Source organism: Prunus avium, chromosome 2, assembly GCF_965620075.1.
Source record: "Prunus avium chromosome 2, drPruAviu1.hap1.1, whole genome shotgun sequence".
NCBI classification, from domain to species: domain Eukaryota; kingdom Viridiplantae; phylum Streptophyta; class Magnoliopsida; order Rosales; family Rosaceae; genus Prunus; species Prunus avium.
This window is the reverse complement of record NC_142285.1, coordinates 32,892,249-32,909,107: the sequence shown is the minus strand read 5'-3', so window position 1 is coordinate 32,909,107 and position 16,859 is coordinate 32,892,249. Positions and strand designations below refer to the sequence as shown.

Sequence of the window (16,859 nt, the reverse complement as noted above, 5' to 3'; positions counted from 1 at the left end):
TTTTTTTATTTTTTTATTTTTTGGTTGGTGAACTTTTATGGTTGGTGAAGGTTACATGTTTTTGGATGCCTATAAAAGGCCACTCCTCCTTCACATTTGAAATACACACAGTACACCATCAGAATATCACATACCACAATCACCACCACAAACTAATTCTCTCCTTTTCTACTTTTATATATATTCTCTACTTTATATTATTATTTTGGCAATGGTTCTGTGACTTGGATACCTATATCCGTCTATGAACGTGCTCATAACAGATCTTGAGTTTGTGTACAATGGGTCGTATCTTGGAGTCTTGTAGACCGTCAGTACAAGCACGTAGGGAGGCTACAAAGGCTTTAGGACAGCGTCTTTGACGTGCCTCACCTTCTTATTTATTATTTATTTTCCTTTTACTTACCTATTATTTTGTTTTCTTCAATTTCATTGTACCTTACAAGCTTTCCAATTTGTTTATAAGTTATTTATAATATAAATATTTTTGTATTTGGCTTTACGGAATAGGAAAACTATATTTTTTTATAACAATATATATTTACTTGAGGAGAATCGTGGCCGAGAGATTGGGGTGAATTGTGGGTGGGGTGGAAGAGGGTCTGCTCATTTTGATGGATTTGAGCCTGGAGGGGCTGAGCTTGAGCTTGGTGATGCAGGGAAAAGCGTAGAGGTGGAAGCTGTTGAGTTGAGGTGGGTGGTTGCGGTGATAAATTTGGGTAAGTGGGGAAGGGGATAAGGTGGCTGTTTTTTCGGTAGTGTCAGTGGGTTTTTTCTTTAAATAGTTTATTTATCTAATAAATATTTGATAAGAATTTGCCAATTTGCCTTTAATTTTGACAGAAAATCTAACAGAATTGATGGAGTGACCAATGATGCAACACAATATCTAATTGAACGACGACCATAACAATTTTTGAGGTTGAGGGACAAAAAGTAAAGTAGGGCCTTATTTGAGGGACTATTACTACAATTTTGCCTTTTATCTAATAAGCTTACGTATTGGTAATTTACATATTACAACAAGGATGTTTCTATTAAAATATAGGCTTAAATGTTAAAATGGTCCCTGTGTTTTATCTCATAGGCCAATTTAGTCCCTATGTTATCAATTTGGCCAATTTGGTCCTTGTGTTTGTATATGTTAGTCAATGTGGTCCATTCCCTTAAAAATATAAAATATAAAATATTTAAAATTAATTAAAAAAATTGTAATTGATTATAAAAATTTTAATTCAATCTGAAAATGGAATATATTTTTTTTAAATTTCACCTTCCCCAATTTCACACACACACACACCTCAACCACCTCCCAAACCCAGCCACCCTCACCACCACCACTCCAACCCCAAACCCATAGCCACCCTCACCACCATTCCAACCGCACCTAAACCACAACAACTCTCTCTCTCTCTCACGGCTTCCTCTCTGACAAATCACGAAAATCTTCATAGCCGGTCACCGTAACCTTGATGGCTCTATTGCGAATTGATCATCCTCGTTGCAGCAAAAGTCGACGACATTCAGGCCAATGGATCGGAGAGGAGAGAAAGATGAAGGGTAGAGTATGAGAAAATCTAAAACATGAGAGAAGAAAAATTGCAGCATGAAAAGAGTAGGCATCAATTCGACTAAGAACCTCTTTTTTTTTTCCTACAGGAATCGAGACCATTGGAGGTTGAGGTTGTGTGGGTTTTAATCATTTTAGCATTATTATTATTTGAGTTTAAATCTTTATAATTAATTACAGATTTTTAAATTAATTTTAAATGTCCTTTTTTTAGGTTTTAACATAATTTTGACGGAAATGATCAAATTTGTTAACAAATACAAACACAGGAACTAAATTGGCCAAATTAATAACACGGGGACTAAATTGTCCAATAAGGTAAAACACAAGGACCATTTCGACATTTAAGCCTAAAATATAACATATCACATGCTATCGTCTCATTTAATTGTATATACATAAAGATTGTGTTCACACTCCAATATCACAAGAGTTGATCAAAGTGAACATTGTTTTGCTTCAGCTTCACATAGAGGAAGTTTATCAGGCTGTCCTCGGAACTGCAAGCATAGGGAGACTGCCATCTATGTGTAGGGTGAACATGGTCCTATATGTTACACTTTTCGTTTCATCAGCCAATTTAAAGCGGAAGAAGCAAAGAAGAGCGATCGCTACTATCTTCATCTGCCGGTAAGCAAAGTCCTTCCCTAGACAGATCCGAGGACCTGCCTGCAAATAGCACAAGTTAAACTGTTAGTGAACACTTGGATGATTAACCTATGTGTTAAAGATAAAGAAAACAAGGTACTAACGTGAAATGCGACGAATTTGAAGGGTGATTCGGGCTGGAAAATTCCATTGTTTAGCCATCTTTCAGGTCGGAAATCGTCAGCATCTTTTCCCCAAATATAAGGCATTCTGCCCATGGCATAGGTCATGTAGTTTACTCCATCTCCTTTTCTAACTCTAAAGCCATCAGGAAGAATGTCATCTACCTCTGCACATCTCCCATCCTGACAGGAAAGTCAAAGACACAAAGATGTCAATATTTTCAGTGCTTATAAATTTGGCCATAATGGAAACTGACAAACAATTAGACCTCTCTTCTTTCACAATAGCGAACACTACATGGTGTTGGTTTTTATAAAATTACCACAAGTTTTTATCAAGGCTTTAGCACTGTCCTGTTTAGATTCTCATAAAATCCTAGAATAAGTATAACGAATAGCAAGCATCTCATTCAGAAAATCATAAAGCAAACTAATACAGGGTTATTGGAGTATATACATACAATGGGAACTGCAGGGTATAGCCTCAACGTCTCTGTCAGTGCCGCGTGAAGATAATGCATTTGTTCAAGAGTTGCATCAGTTATGTTCGCCACAAATTCATCGATTTTCGCTTTACCGATTTGATTGCCAACGACATCCCTCACTTCTTGTACAACTTTTTCCTGTATTAGAGGGTTCTTGCTGAGCAGGTAAAAGAACCATGAGAGTGTATTTGCACTGGTGTCTTTGCCAGCAATCATAAAATTCAGAATGATGTCCCTTAGATATTTGTCATTCATTTCCTCTGGATCCTTCTCGCTCTCCAGTAGAAACCTCGATAGTATGTCCTCCTTGTCATTCTTTGAAACATAACATAAATTTCAATTTCAAATTTTAGAAAATAGAAACTTCAAAGAAAAAAAATTATAGAAGTACTTTCAGTAACACACACAAACAGAGGAATATGACAATGAAAGATGTAAAAGTGCGAAGTTAACTTACAACATCCTTTTGCTCCTCTAGCAATTTCCTCTTGCTCCTGATAACTTGGTGCACAAAATCATCAATGACTTTGACATACTTTTTAAGGGAGGCCTCGGAACCAAGGTTGAGAAATCTTTTCAGTTTCCAGAATGGATCAACGTAGCGAAAGTAGGACAGAGCAGTTGATTCATCAAAGGCCTTCATAAATGCAGTCCCTTCTTTTCTTGACCCCTCCAAGCAATTCAGGTCTATTCCAAACCCAACTTTGAATATGGAATCCAAGGTACATCTCATAAGCAAGTCCTACAAAAATAATCATATGTAAGAAAATGTAAATAATAACTTACACCATAAAGCTGTTAGTTAAAAATAAGATAATGTTCAGAAACACTGTGCCTACGTTTTCTAATTGATCTTATTTTCAAAGATATTTAGAATAGATGGGAAGTACTAAAACTTTGGAGTTTACAATCTGAAATACATCGACTGGTATTTACATTATTTTGATTATGAACAATTTTGTTTGATCAGAATGAGTTCAGCTTGCAATTTTCCAATTTCACAGGTAAATGTTTCCTCTCTAGCATGCTTTACTCTCATATCAGTTCCAAGAACCAGCCCAAATTAAAGTTGACTTTAGGATACCGCCCCAATTTTATAAGCGTAGCTCAGAGTTGAGCTTTTATGAAACCAATTTGATGAAGCAACACTGAACAAGTCTATCTTAGCCTGCAGACTGAACCAACCAGTTTTATGTTATCTATATTATTGAATAGCCACTGTGTGATCTGAACAAAACCAGAAGACAAGTTGTGAAAATTTTTAGAAAAAAATAATAGAGAGAGATGTAGGTTTCAGATGACTCACTTGCATATCAAAAACCCCATTGGAACCTGAAATCTCATAAACAACTTTAACCAGTTTGGCAGCATTTCTTCTAAACACAGAGCAGCTAACGTCTCTAAGAACTCTCGTCGAGAACTCGAAGCTTGCAAGCTTCCTCTGCTGCTTCCACTTTTCTCCATCCACAACAAATATCCCTTGGCCAAAAACATCAGACAGAATAGCTTGCGTATACGCCCCTTTCGAGTAGCTGGCAAAGTTACTTTTCAGAACATGCTCAACGTTTCGTGTATCAGTCGTGTATAATTCGCTGTGGTGCGGGGCTAGAAGCCTGTAAGTTGACTGTGTTTTGGCAACTTCAGTTTGGTAGTCATAGAGTCTGTTGAAGTATAAGAACTGGTGGAACACAGTACCTTTTACAGGTGGGTAGTTTGGGTTTCTGATGGACTTGCCGGTGAAGATTCTAAGTATGAAGAGGGACAAGGTTAGGAAGAAAAAGAGCAATATGAATGTGAAGATGATAACAAGAAAACCCATCTTGATTTTCTTTAAGATAATAAGAGGCAGAGAAATATATATATATATATATATAGAGAGAGAGAGAGAGAGAGAGAGAGAGAGAGAGAGAGAGAGAGAGAGAGAGAGTTTGGCCTCTTAGCTACGAAAGGTTGCAATGATGAAAGTCAACTGAAGAGAAGAATAAAAATTGCAACCAGACAGATCTACTTTGACACATAATATAATCTTATTCATCCTGTTTCGTTATGCCCTGACGCGTGTCAAATGTTGAGAACATTGGGTCAAAACTAAAAATGCTCTCTCGACCTTTGTGGCTTTCTCTTTTGTTTTATAGATAAGTGAGCTGTGGGTGGACAGACCAAGAGTTTGTCGTTCATGGCAAAAAGTTTGTGGGGGTGATGAACAAAAATCATAAAACTATTAGTATTATATTAGGAATCCATTTCTTGTTTTTTTTTTTTTGGTCATCACAATCCATTACTCATTTGTATAGATATGTCGCTTATCTATTAGAAAAATAGTACAATGTAGAATGCATTAATCTAAAAACAAAACACATGTAGGGACCACACCAAGAACATTATTTTGCTTCAAATGTAAGAAGTTTATGAGGCTGTCCTTGCAACTGCACGCAGAGGGAGACCTCCATCCATGTGAAGGGTGAACATGGTCTTATAGGTTACAGTTTTTGTTTCATCGGCCAATTTGAAGCGGAAGAAGGAAAGAAGAGCCGTCGATACTATCTTCATCTGCCGGTAAGCAAAGTCTTTCCCTAGACATATCCGAGGACCTGCCTGTAAGTAATAAAACAAGTGAAACCATTAGTGTAAGTTCAGATTAGATTAATTCATGAACATATGTGATAAAGAAACAGAAAATATGATACTAACGTGAAATGCGACAAATTTGAACGGCGATTCAGGCTGGAAAACTCCATTCTTGAGCCATCTTTCAGGCCGGAAATCCTCAGCATCTTCTCCCCAAATATAAGGCATTCTGCCCATGGCATAGGCCATGTAGTATATTCCATCTCCTTTTTTCAATCTAAAGCCATCAGGAAGAATGTCATCTATCTCTGCACATCTCCCATCCTAAGAGGAAGCCAAAGACATAAAGAAAAGTTTAGGGATGAAGTGAAACGATGGGTCAAAGTTCATACGGCATTGCTAAATTTTCCCCTAAGGTTTAAATAAATTAACCAGCATCTCAATGTCATAAAAATATATACGAGGTTATTTGAGTATACATACCACTGGAACTGCAGGGTATAGCCTCAAAGTTTCTGTTATTGCCGCGTGAAGATAATGCATTTTTTCAAGAGCTGCATCAGTTATATTGGCCACAAGTTCATCAGGGTCACCAACCGGACCACCAACAACATCCCTCACTTCTTGTGCAACTTTTTCTTGTATCAGAGGGTTCTTGCAGAGCATGTACAGGAACCATGAGAGTGTATTTGCACTGGTATCTTTGCCAGCAATCATAAAATTCAGAATTATATCCCTTAGATATGTGTCATTCATTTCCTCCGGATCCTTTTCGCCCTCCAACAGAAACCTCGACAGTATGTCCTCCTTGTCGTTCTTCAAAACATAAAATAAAATTCAGGATTTCATTAACGAAGTTGAAATGAAATCATGTAAGAAACATAGAGAATTGTTTTTGCTTTTTCGGAGAACAAGAATGTAAAATCACTTACAGGATCCTTTTGCCCTGCTAGCAATCTCCTCTTGCTCCTGATAAGTTGGTGGACAAAATCATCGATGACTTTGACATTTTTTCTAAGCGCGGCTTCGGAACCAATGTTAAGAAACCTTTTCAATTTCCAGAATGGATCAACATAGCGCCAATAGGCCAGAGCAGTTGAATCATCAAAGGCCTTCATAAATGCAGTCCCTTCTTTGCTTGACCCCTCCAAGCAATTCAGGTCTATTCCAAACCCAACTTTGAATATAGAATCTAAGGTACATCTCATAAGAATATCCTGCAAATAAATCATATGCAAGAAAAAGAAAATCATATGCAAACAATACAGAACAACTTACATACTCAAGCAAACAGTTATTAACTGCATGTCAAACAATTTGGTTCTTCTGATAATAAAATAGCTAATATTCTAATCTGAACAAGAGCAGAAGGCAATTTACAGAAAAACTTTTATTTGTTTCAGATTACTCACTTGCATATCAAAACTTTTAGTGGCACCTGAAATCTCAAACACAGCTCTAACCAGTTTAGCAGCATTTCTTCTAAACACAGAACAGCTGAAATCTCTAAGAACTCTTGTCGAAAACTCGAAGCTCGCCAGCTTCCTCTGTTGCTTCCACTTTTCTCCATCAACAACAAATATCCCTTGGCCAAAAATATCAGACACAATATCTTGGTTATACTTCCCTTTCGAGTACTTGGAAAAGTTGGTTTTCAGAACATGCTCAATGTTTCGTGTGTCAGTCGTATATACTTCACTTTGCTCAGGGGCAAGAAGCCGAACAGTTGGGTGTTCTTTGGCCATTTCCGTTTGGTAGTCATAGAGCCTGTTGAAGTAGAAGAGCTGGTGGAAGATGGTGCCTTTTACAGGAGGGTAAATTGGGTTTCTGATGGACTTGCCTGTGAAGATTCTAAGTATGAGCAAACAGAAGGTTAGGAAGAGAAAGAGCACTGAGAATGATATGAAGGTGAGTATGATATAGAGAATACTCATCTTTCTTGTTTAGTTAAAGAGGCAAAGACAGCAATATAGATATATATATATATATATATATATATATATATATATATATATATAGGAAAATCCAGAAAATGTCAACAGTATAGCATGTTATATATAAAATTTAGTATGATCAAGTGGGCGTGTTGGTTAAGTATTGGCTTAAATTAATAGTCTAATCAAATAACATATTAAACTGTTTGGCAAAAGAGAAAATGACCTATATATGTAAGACAGAGGAAGCTTTATTCTCATAGGTTGCATCTATCTATGAAAGTGAAATGAAGAGAAAAAAACGACTGCTAGCTGAGGAACTTCGACGTTTGTTTATTATTTATATGGTTTGATTGTCAAAAGAAGAAAACAGAAAAAGGATATCAATCCATGAGATTGGATGGTGCAAATTCTTTGTTATCTTTTTTTTATTGGGGCGAAGACATTCTTGTGGGAGTGTTGACATGGTGGTTCTGTGTTCCCCATGGCCATGGCTGATCAGGACCATCGATCTGTTAGCGGGCCCGCATTCTGATCTTGATTTGTTTGAAAGACAGATTGAATCAACGGTTGTTATCTTCTAGTTATAGCAATTGATTCCTAGTCAGGAGACTAGGAGAGTGTACCTAACCAGCTCCGAAACTTTCTTACTGATGAAGGTTGGTAATTCAGTCATTCTTGCCTGTTAAGGATTGGACTCTTTCTTCTAATTTCCCATACTCACTTTCATCTTGATGATCAAAATGTGTCAAAATTTCTAACAAATGTGCATGGACTTATATCATATGCTGGGATGCGTAGAGTCTTACCTGTTAAGGATTGGACTATTTCTTCCAATTCCAACTTATTTTCCACTTCACCAAGAATATGTCAACATTTTTATAACAATCTAAGATGCGTAGCCATGGTCTCACCTCACCATAAAACCACCATTTTCCATGATGTTGAGCTATACAAGGTTTCCATACTTAACCCAATAAGTCATGTTCATTCCTCTTCTGCTGGTGCTGAAGGCTGATTGCATTTTCTCTAGGGATGCTAGCTTTTGGAGCATTCTCTTTGTGGTTTGCAATAAATTTTATTTACCAAAACCAAAAAACAACAAACAAAAAAGAGTGGAAAGAAACAAAGATTAAGGGGGAAAAGAGAGAAAAGTTGAAGAAAAGCATAAGACCCATCAGCAACCAACAATTAATAAGTGGCTCAAAAGTAGGAGCCCTTTGATTTTGAAACAAAACACATAGGCTCAACATGTTACATGCTATCATACTAGAAGTTCTGATTAAATTGGTGATGTGAATAAGATTCAGGAAAATGCTAGGGAGATCACATTTTATATATCATCTTCAAGATGGCATCTTGTGTACCACCTCTATTAGACGTGGGACGCATTGTAATGGTGGTCTAGAGGTGGTACACAAGGTGGTGGTATATAAAATGTGGTTTCTGACCATTTTTTGCCTTTAGTTTTGCAAAAAAAACTAATTAAGATCAAACTTGGCATATTTGGGAAATTGACATTTTGTTTCTTTTTTAAAAATTTAGAAATTTAACCACACTAAAACAACTTTTCTCTTTTTTCTTCAAAACATACTCGAACCCTTGAATCCCCTTGAATCCCCTTGAATAGTTAAAATTCTAAAAATAAAATATTGTGCAAAAATTGTTTGAACACTTTTCAAAACAAATCATTAAACTGTTTTATTTTTGTGATATACTTCAAAATGTATTTTCCACTTATTATCCTTTTTATTTTCTTCCATAATTATTTATAAAGTATTTAAAACCATCCATCCAATAAATTTCTAGTAAAAATAGGAAGTTAACAATAAACAATTCTTAATAACTACTTTCATTTTAAATCTAAACGACTCTTAATATTGGATTAAGCCAATCATCACCTTAATATGTTGTTATTATACTGTTTTTTATATACTTAAATAATTATAAACTTTTAATGTTGTGCAATTTTAATGAGTTCAGATCCTCGCTCTGTTAGGATCTGGTTGACTTTTATTATTTACATGTTTGTGGCTAATCAAGTCCTTTGTATTCCAAAAATGGATTTTAGTCTCCAAACCCTAAATCAAAGTCACAACGTGATTCGATAATATCAACTAATTGTTGGAGTTTGAATGAAATACATGAACTTGAGTCGCACATTGAAAATAAGAGAAGGTCTTTACGCCTTATAAGTGGGAGTCTTCCCACACGTGTTATATGGAAAGTGGGCCTAGTGGAGTGGAACTTGGGCCTCACCTTTTGCTTGGGCTTGGATTATACATAAATAATAATTAATAAAATTAAATAAGGCTAAGATATTACTTAATTGAAAATAATAAACGAAACAAACTAATTTTGTATAATAAAATAAAATAAAAAACAAAGTACACAAAATAATTAAAAATAATTAATTACTAGTTATTAAGTAATTTATGAAATTAGTAAAATATTTAAATACTAAATATTCACTAAAGAAATAATAATTAAAATATAATTACTGATTAAAGTAATTGAAAAAGGCTTAAGATAAATTACTTAAAAAATTGTCGAAAAGATATTACTTGATTACAAAAAAAGAAAAGCATTTTGTGCAGTATAGCCGGACGGCTATACTTTTAAAATATTCGTATACATTTACAGTGTATAGCCGTACGGCTCTACTTTTAAAATATTTGTATAGATTTACAGTGTATCGCCGTACGGCTATAATGTTAAAATATTCATATATGTTTACAGAGTATAGCCGCTCGGCTATACATTTAAAATATTCCTATATGTTTACAGAGTATAGCCGACCGGCTTTACCTTTAAAATATTCGTATATGTTTACAGAGTATAGCCGATCGGCTGTACTTTTAAAATATTCCATTTAAAATTAAATGCTCAATTTCTTTGAGATTTTCTATTTAAACCCCACACTTCTCTTAGTTCACCCTATGTTCTAAGTTCACCCCAACGTTTAATTTAAAATTTCACAATTTCTAAGAAAACCCCACTATCTTCCCAAACTACCCTTAAATACACCCCATGCTGAAAACATAAGAAATAAAAGAGATTTTCTATTTGCACCCCACAAGCTACCTTGTGTTGATTCATTGTTTCACTTCCTCTATGTACTGAAGCTTTAGGCACTTACTTTGGGTTGATTCATTGTTTCACTTCCTCTAGCTCAATTGTAACATCGAAACAAAATCATAATACATAGCTCCGTCATAGAATAAGAAAACCAAATACATAAACTGCAAATATAAAAATCCATGAATTAAACAAACACACACGAAACAAATTATACAGAGCTCCGTATAATACTGGAGATCTGCCTACCTAGTGAACTCCATGATTGCAGCCATCCTCAACTGTGCATGCGGGCTAGACTTTTCTGCTTTTTAAATAATATATTATCACCACTCATCCTACTAACAATAACTAATATGACAGATTGATTAAGACACTAAAATCCAGACACCTCAGTATTATTAACAGCACATTGCAATACAATTAGTAACAGATCAGATGATGTGGACCTGATAAACAGGGAAGAAGGTGTAACCAGATGGTATTTTACATAATAATATTAGGGTTTGATGATCTTTTTTGTCTTTTTACATAATAATAAAACTTACAGCTTAATGATTTAAGTATTGGGGTGAACTAAGAGAAGTGTGGGGTTTAAATAGAAAATCTCATTTCTTTTGTATGCTGGAGTCTGAAAAGCTAAGCTCCATAAAGAATGACTTGCCCGGAAATGGTAAGAAAGCCCTCTTTCTCTCTCTAAACTCTCTCTCCTCCTCGTCCTCATCCCAATAATCGGCATGCATTTGTTCCAGACATGAGTTTCCTCAAAGGGATCATCGATTCTTTTGGTTCGATCTTCTCCGCCGCCTCCTCCTCATACGAGTCTCACCCAAACTCCGATTCTCCTCCAAATTCGTCAACCATGGAAGGCATAGCTGGACCTGGAGCTTCGGTCTCCAACGAGCGTGTTGCGTACAAGCTTAGGGGGTACTTCGATTTGGCAAAGGATGAGATCGCCAAGGCTGTTAGGGCTGAAGAGTGGGGCTTAGTCGACGACGCCATTGCTCACTATAACAACGCCCAGAGAGTTCTCGTTGAAGCAACATCCACTCCCGTGCCTTCCTATATCAGCCTCAGGTTATCAATTTTTCAGCTTAGTTTCTGATTCTTGTAATTGTTTTCTTCTTTGATTATTGTTGAAGTATTGCTGAAGTTGCTAGTCTGAAACAAATGGTGGGTAGTCTCTAAATTTCCTTCTAGGTATAGATATGTTTATGACTTTATATTTTGTAGAAATAAAAGTTTGACCATTTATATGTTAGATACAAATTTTATCTTGAATTGAAAAAGTACAAGTTTTTCTGAGTAAGTGTGATTAATGTGTTGTAGCATATGAACTTTACTTTTGAAAGTCTTTTGTGTAAGTTGTGAAGTAAAAGTGGCATGAGTATTTGTATTTGGTTAATGACTTCAGTGACAAATAACGATTTTAGCAATTCCAGCGTGAAGAGCTTCATCTCTTAGAATAGGAGGCAAAGCATGACTTTGGTTTGTTGGCTGATTTTTCCCTCTCGAAGGATGGTTTTGTATGTCCTAAAGAAAATGATTTGCATTCTTGCAAATTCGTTAGAGAGAGCAAACATAAATTCATTATCAAGTCAACCATGATGATCGATTCTGATATGCTTTTCCATTGTTATCATAATAAAATGTCTGTTCTTTGTGGCAGTGAGCGAGGGAAGGTCAAATCTTATCGCCAAAAAATATCAAAATGGCAGGGTGAAGTTTCTGAAAGGTTACAGGCCTTAAGTAGGCGAGCAGGTAATATCTCCTATTGATTCAACTTAAATGAGCATTGTCTCCAAACTAACATAGATGCATTCAACTCAACTTCTGACTTTTCTTTCTTTGCATTTGTTTCTCCCTGTCCTCATTTTCAGGTGGCACGTCTGTAAGCAAAGTATGGTTTGGTCTGACTAAAGAGTTCTGCATATTTGTTTTGTTTTGGTTTTTTTTTTTTCAATTGAAACTTTCTTTAGACTTATGCACAATAGTATTATCTCAAGCACCTAATGTGTATTCACAAATGCATGGGAAGAATTGAGCATTTGATAAGATTCAAGATTACTATGCACTGTATATCTAAAAATCAAAATCAAAATCTTTGCAGAGCACCTTAGATCATGTGCAGACTGCTGTAGTTAGACCAACGACATCAAATGCCAGAAAGCATGTGTTACCCAAGTCTCCTCATCCCACTACAAACAGACCCGAAATAAGGAATCAGATTCAGACCAATAATATTGTAAGCTCAAAACCTGTGCAAGAGACTGGTGGTGGTTATGATGCAAAATTAGTGGAAATGATAAATAGTGCTATAGTGGATAGAAGCCCTTCAGTTAAGTGGGAAGATGTAGGTGAGGAATTTATCACATACTCACTATTCTTGTCTCTATATTTCTTTTTCTTTTATTTTTGGTTGCCGTGTTTGTTAAGATTACCAAGTTACTCATTTCAGTTTCTCTGCAGCCGGTCTTGAGAAGGTTAAGAAAACTTTGATGGAGATGGTTATTTTACCAACTAAGAGAAGAGACTTGTTCACTGGTCTACGAAGGCCAGCTAGAGGTAATGCTTTGTAAGACTGTATCATCCATATTGATACCAGTGAAGCAGAAAAAGAACTTGTTTCATAAAAAACTTTGTCTATGTCTTTCAGGTCTGCTTTTGTTTGGTCCACCTGGTAATGGGAAGACCATGCTTGCTAAGGCAGTTGCTTCAGAGTCCGAGGCAACATTTTTTAATGTATCTGCTTCTTCACTGACATCAAAATGGGTGTGTCTCTGTCCTTGGTGCTGCACTTTCTTTTTCTTATATTTGTAATTATTTTTTTGTCCTTATAGGAATTATAATAAGTTTTACTTGCACTGAAATAGGTAGGAGAGGCTGAAAAGCTTGTGCGAACCCTTTTCATGGTTGCTATATCCAGACAGCCATCAGTAATTTTCATGGATGAAGTATGCTACTTTTCCTGCAAACTATTAACTTTACGTTCAATTTCAAAAAGCACCAGCTTCACCTGTTTCATCTTATTGATGGTGTTATGAAGTATGCTATTTCATGCTTGTACTTGAGGACTGTATAGTTGATTTGGAAAACTGGATGAATGATCAGAGATTAGTATGTGGTCATTATCTCTATTTGCATTTGTTGTTAAATGTCATTGGTATCTCACAATATCTAGTGTTACAGCTAATTTTTTTTTTTTTGTATCAGTTTCTTAGTCATCTCGAGGGTGTATAACTGTTATAGGTGACTACAGTTTGATGCTTTTACTGTTCAACATTATATCAGCGATATAATTGTGTCTGTTTTTTGTGTGCTTACAGATTGATAGTATCATGTCAACAAGGCTTGCAAATGAACATGATGCAAGCAGAAGGTTGAAGTCAGAGTTTTTAATACAGTTTGATGGGGTGACCTCTAATCCTAATGATCTGGTAATTGTGATTGGTAAGCTTTAATATCTCCTCTCTTTTTTTAATGAAAACTTTATATCTCAATTCAACCAAAGCCCACCCCAAATGGTAAAGGCCATTCCTTTTATTAAATTGTACGTCAGTGTTGATGAAAGTCTTGGCTACCCTGCCTGCTTCGACAATGCCAACTTGATATACATTACCCTTCTTATATGTTATCATTAGAGTCTGCTGCCCCTAAGGGACCTTGATCAAGGAAAGTAATGTTAAATTTGGATGTTAATTCATTGGAAATTAGTAATAAACTTTCTTGATCCCCTCAAACAATAAAATTAAACAGGTTGGAAGGAGGGAGGGACCTAGTAAACTTCTGTACTATTTTCTTTTGTCTCAACATAGATCCTTACTTTCCTTTTTATCTCATTATCTTCTTGAAGTCCGTTTTTGGGACTGTTTCAATTTTGCATTTTAACACACTTAGACCTGAATAAATTATAGTACATCCTTTGATATCTTTTCTTATGTGCTTGCAGGTGCTACTAATAAGCCACAAGAACTGGATGATGCGGTTCTTAGAAGACTGGTTAGTAGTATTTTTTTTCTTCTTTTGGTTTTCTCTTTCAATATTCTGAGACTTGATTTTTCTAGGGACTTAAAAGTTTGAATTGCTAATAAAATTAATTCTCCAGGTTACTATCTTATGAATCAATACTTTAAAAAAAATATGTACATGTCTGTGCTCATGCACGCACGTCTAATGCTTATCCAGTATTTGAAGCATATTTATCTGATATTTATACCTGAAGATAGGGCTGTGTCTTAGGAAAATGTTTGGGCTTGTAGTGAACACTCTGTTTGGTTCTTCTGTTACTTTAATAGTGGTTATGTCTCGATGTTTTCTGCTCGGAAAGATTTTAATCAAAGAAACAAAAGGTACATGGGGTACAATTTGATCAATACATTCAGAATTATCCTTCTCATCTTTTTCCCCTGTTGGAAACTTTATAAATTGTTGATATCCGTTCTTTTTACTTCTAATTGCTTTTTCTGGTAACAATTTGATCAATACATTCAGAAGTATCCTTCTCACTGTAATATGAAACCCTGAACCAGGTGAAGAGAGTGTACATACCCTTACCAGATTTAACAGCAAGGAGACTGCTTCTGAGGCACAAACTCAAGGGCCAAGCGTTTTCCTTACCAAGTAAGAATATGTTCTTATCTCGTAACCTTCTTGTTGGATATTTTTCTGTTAAAGATTCTTGATCCCATATTTTGTGGTTAGTATGATGTACACAATGTTGTAGTTGACTACTTTAATTGGTGTACTGATTTTTGGTATCTTCATTGGTGTCTCTTATTACAGTGGAGATATGTCATTTTGTAGTAACTTAAAGATAAAAGTGTTCATAATGTCTGAGGAAACGTTTTTGGAACTTTTTTTTTATAAATAATATTTATTCCAACAAGACAAATAATAACCAAAGTGAGTGAATTAAGCAAGCATCCTTTTGTGCCTTGTGGTTAATCTTCTTACGAAATTTACTTCTTATTGCTTGTATTAGGTGGAGATCTTGAAAGACTCGCAAGAGAGACTGAAGGTAAGAACATTTTCCCTGTTATACCCTTCTGAAGTGCTTTTCAGATAGCAGTGATAAGTAAATTCATTTTGCTAAACTAATTTGACCAATGTTGAGTCACTGGGTGCTACCAATCTCAGTTACGCTCAGCGAGTGGTTGATGGTTTACAGCTGGTTGCACTCACCTAGTGGTTGCTGGTTTACAGCCAGTGTTGTGGTGGAATTGAACCTTAATGAAAATCCTCACCAAATAATTATCATTCTGATAAATTATTCAATTGTTACTCTTATATACAGGATATTCAGGAAGTGATCTGCAAGCATTGTGTGAAGAAGCTGCAATGATGCCTATTAGGGAACTGGGTGAAAACATTCTCACAATCAAGGCAAATCAGGTATTATACCAACAACAAGGCCTCAAATAAATAGGTTGTACAGCAGTCTATAAATGTTAATTAATTTTTGGTCTATGCTTTAGTAGATATAGAAGTAAATTTGCCTCAAACACATCTTTACTTTAATGATCTGATTCATTTCATGCAAGTCTTTTTGCTGAGAATATGGTTCATTGAAAATATTTTTTTCCTATTCTGGTTTCCTTGGAGGCTGGGAAAAAAATTATGAGAGCTTGATCTGATAAATGAAGAACTGGATCTTGGATCTGAATTCTTCATGTTTGAAACTGATTTCTTAATAGGAAAAGCTTATGGGCCATAGAAAATGTTATGCAAAATGCATCATTCTCTGAATTCTTCCTATTCCATTCCACTTAAATTGAAGTAATTTAAGTGATAACCTTTTTTTTTTGTTATTATTGTTTATGGAAGTACTTTATTTGCAGAAGTTTCTATTCTATAAAAGAATTTCCTCATTCCAGTCACATGTGTTCATGTCGTTATTTGTTTACCAGGTAAGACCACTAAGATATGAAGATTTTCAGAAGGCAATGACTGTAATCAGGCCAAGCTTAAGCAAAAGCAAGTGGGAAGAGCTTGAACGCTGGAACGAGGACTTCGGCTCTAATTGAATGCCTATTACAGGACTCTCTATGGTTTATATGATCAAAGCAGCCTTGTTTATATGCCGCCACCGGTACAAAGAACGATGCTGAAAAGAGCCAGGAGGTGGGATGTGAAAACCCAAAAGAAGGAAAAAGCATATCTAATTGTGTACATGGCACACACCTCGCCTCAAACTGGTCTCTGCCTGCTCTTAATTCTTTGTATTCTTTTGGGTAAGGTGTACTATATATATTTTGTATATTATAATCATAGTTGGGTTTTCGACGCCGGAAGGCCATTGTAGATGCATTGACAAAATCTTTAATGTACCAAGAAATTGTAAAATTTCCAATATTTTTCTCCGAGTGCCAATGAAGAAGTTGATATTCAGATGATCATTGCAAGCGAGCGAGCGAGCGATCATATGAATTTTCAATAATGTTAAGAGTTACCAAAT

At 35.6% G+C, this 16,859-nt stretch overlaps 3 protein-coding genes across 3 annotated transcripts; 1 reads left to right on the top strand and 2 right to left on the bottom strand.

Moving 5' to 3' along the window:
• Nucleotides 1-1,838: 1,838 nt before the first annotated feature.
• LOC110766606 (cytochrome P450 704C1-like) lies at nt 1,839-4,716 on the bottom strand. The gene is made up of 5 exons (XM_021969970.2): nt 4,132-4,716; nt 3,283-3,567; nt 2,802-3,140; nt 2,323-2,523; nt 1,839-2,239 (listed from the first exon to the last, which is right to left on the bottom strand). Exons 1-5 carry the CDS (start codon nt 4,642-4,644, stop codon nt 2,054-2,056), a joined length of 1,524 nt encoding a protein of 507 aa, XP_021825662.2. The 5' UTR covers nt 4,645-4,716; the 3' UTR covers nt 1,839-2,053.
• Nucleotides 4,717-4,826: 110 nt separating this feature from the next.
• On the bottom strand, nt 4,827-7,327 carry LOC110766593 (cytochrome P450 704C1-like). Its single transcript, XM_021969949.2, has 5 exons — nt 6,806-7,327; nt 6,326-6,610; nt 5,877-6,209; nt 5,517-5,717; nt 4,827-5,420 (listed from the first exon to the last, which is right to left on the bottom strand). Exons 1-5 carry the CDS (start codon nt 7,325-7,327, stop codon nt 5,232-5,234), a joined length of 1,530 nt encoding a protein of 509 aa, XP_021825641.2. The 3' UTR covers nt 4,827-5,231.
• A 3,639-nt stretch (nt 7,328-10,966) lies between these two features.
• Nucleotides 10,967-16,800, top strand: LOC110766580 (AAA-type ATPase family protein). The gene is made up of 14 exons (XM_021969930.2): nt 10,967-11,078; nt 11,158-11,482; nt 12,075-12,166; nt 12,286-12,305; nt 12,516-12,762; nt 12,875-12,970; nt 13,062-13,177; nt 13,279-13,359; nt 13,732-13,855; nt 14,355-14,404; nt 14,935-15,025; nt 15,387-15,422; nt 15,699-15,796; nt 16,312-16,800. Exons 1-14 carry the CDS (start codon nt 11,027-11,029, stop codon nt 16,426-16,428), a joined length of 1,545 nt encoding a protein of 514 aa, XP_021825622.1. The 5' UTR covers nt 10,967-11,026; the 3' UTR covers nt 16,429-16,800.
• The last annotated feature ends 59 nt before the right edge of the window (nt 16,801-16,859 follow it).

What these genes read in the sequence shown, in the direction of transcription:
- LOC110766593 (XM_021969949.2), bottom strand. Translation starts at nt 7,327, where the DNA reads ATGAGTATTCTCTATATCATACTCACCTTCATATCATTCTCAGTGCTC. An exon ending in CTAAAAGTTTTGATATGCAA is followed by an intron (nt 6,611 to 6,805) that starts GTGAGTAATCTG and finishes ATTTATTTGCAG; the next exon opens with GATATTCTTATGAGATGTAC. An exon ending in TATACCCTGCAGTTCCAGTG is followed by an intron (nt 5,718 to 5,876) that starts GTATGTATACTC and finishes GCTTCCTCTTAG; the next exon opens with GATGGGAGATGTGCAGAGAT.
- LOC110766580 (XM_021969930.2), top strand. Translation starts at nt 11,027, where the DNA reads ATGCTGGAGTCTGAAAAGCTAAGCTCCATAAAGAATGACTTGCCCGGA. An exon ending in GGCCTTAAGTAGGCGAGCAG is followed by an intron (nt 12,167 to 12,285) that starts GTAATATCTCCT and finishes CCTCATTTTCAG; the next exon opens with GTGGCACGTCTGTAAGCAAA. An exon ending in TGATCTGGTAATTGTGATTG is followed by an intron (nt 13,856 to 14,354) that starts GTAAGCTTTAAT and finishes ATGTGCTTGCAG; the next exon opens with GTGCTACTAATAAGCCACAA.
- LOC110766606 (XM_021969970.2), bottom strand. Translation starts at nt 4,644, where the DNA reads ATGGGTTTTCTTGTTATCATCTTCACATTCATATTGCTCTTTTTCTTC. An exon ending in ATGGGGTTTTTGATATGCAA is followed by an intron (nt 3,568 to 4,131) that starts GTGAGTCATCTG and finishes TTATTTTTGTAG; the next exon opens with GACTTGCTTATGAGATGTAC. An exon ending in TAGAGGAGCAAAAGGATGTT is followed by an intron (nt 3,141 to 3,282) that starts GTAAGTTAACTT and finishes TATGTTTCAAAG; the next exon opens with AATGACAAGGAGGACATACT.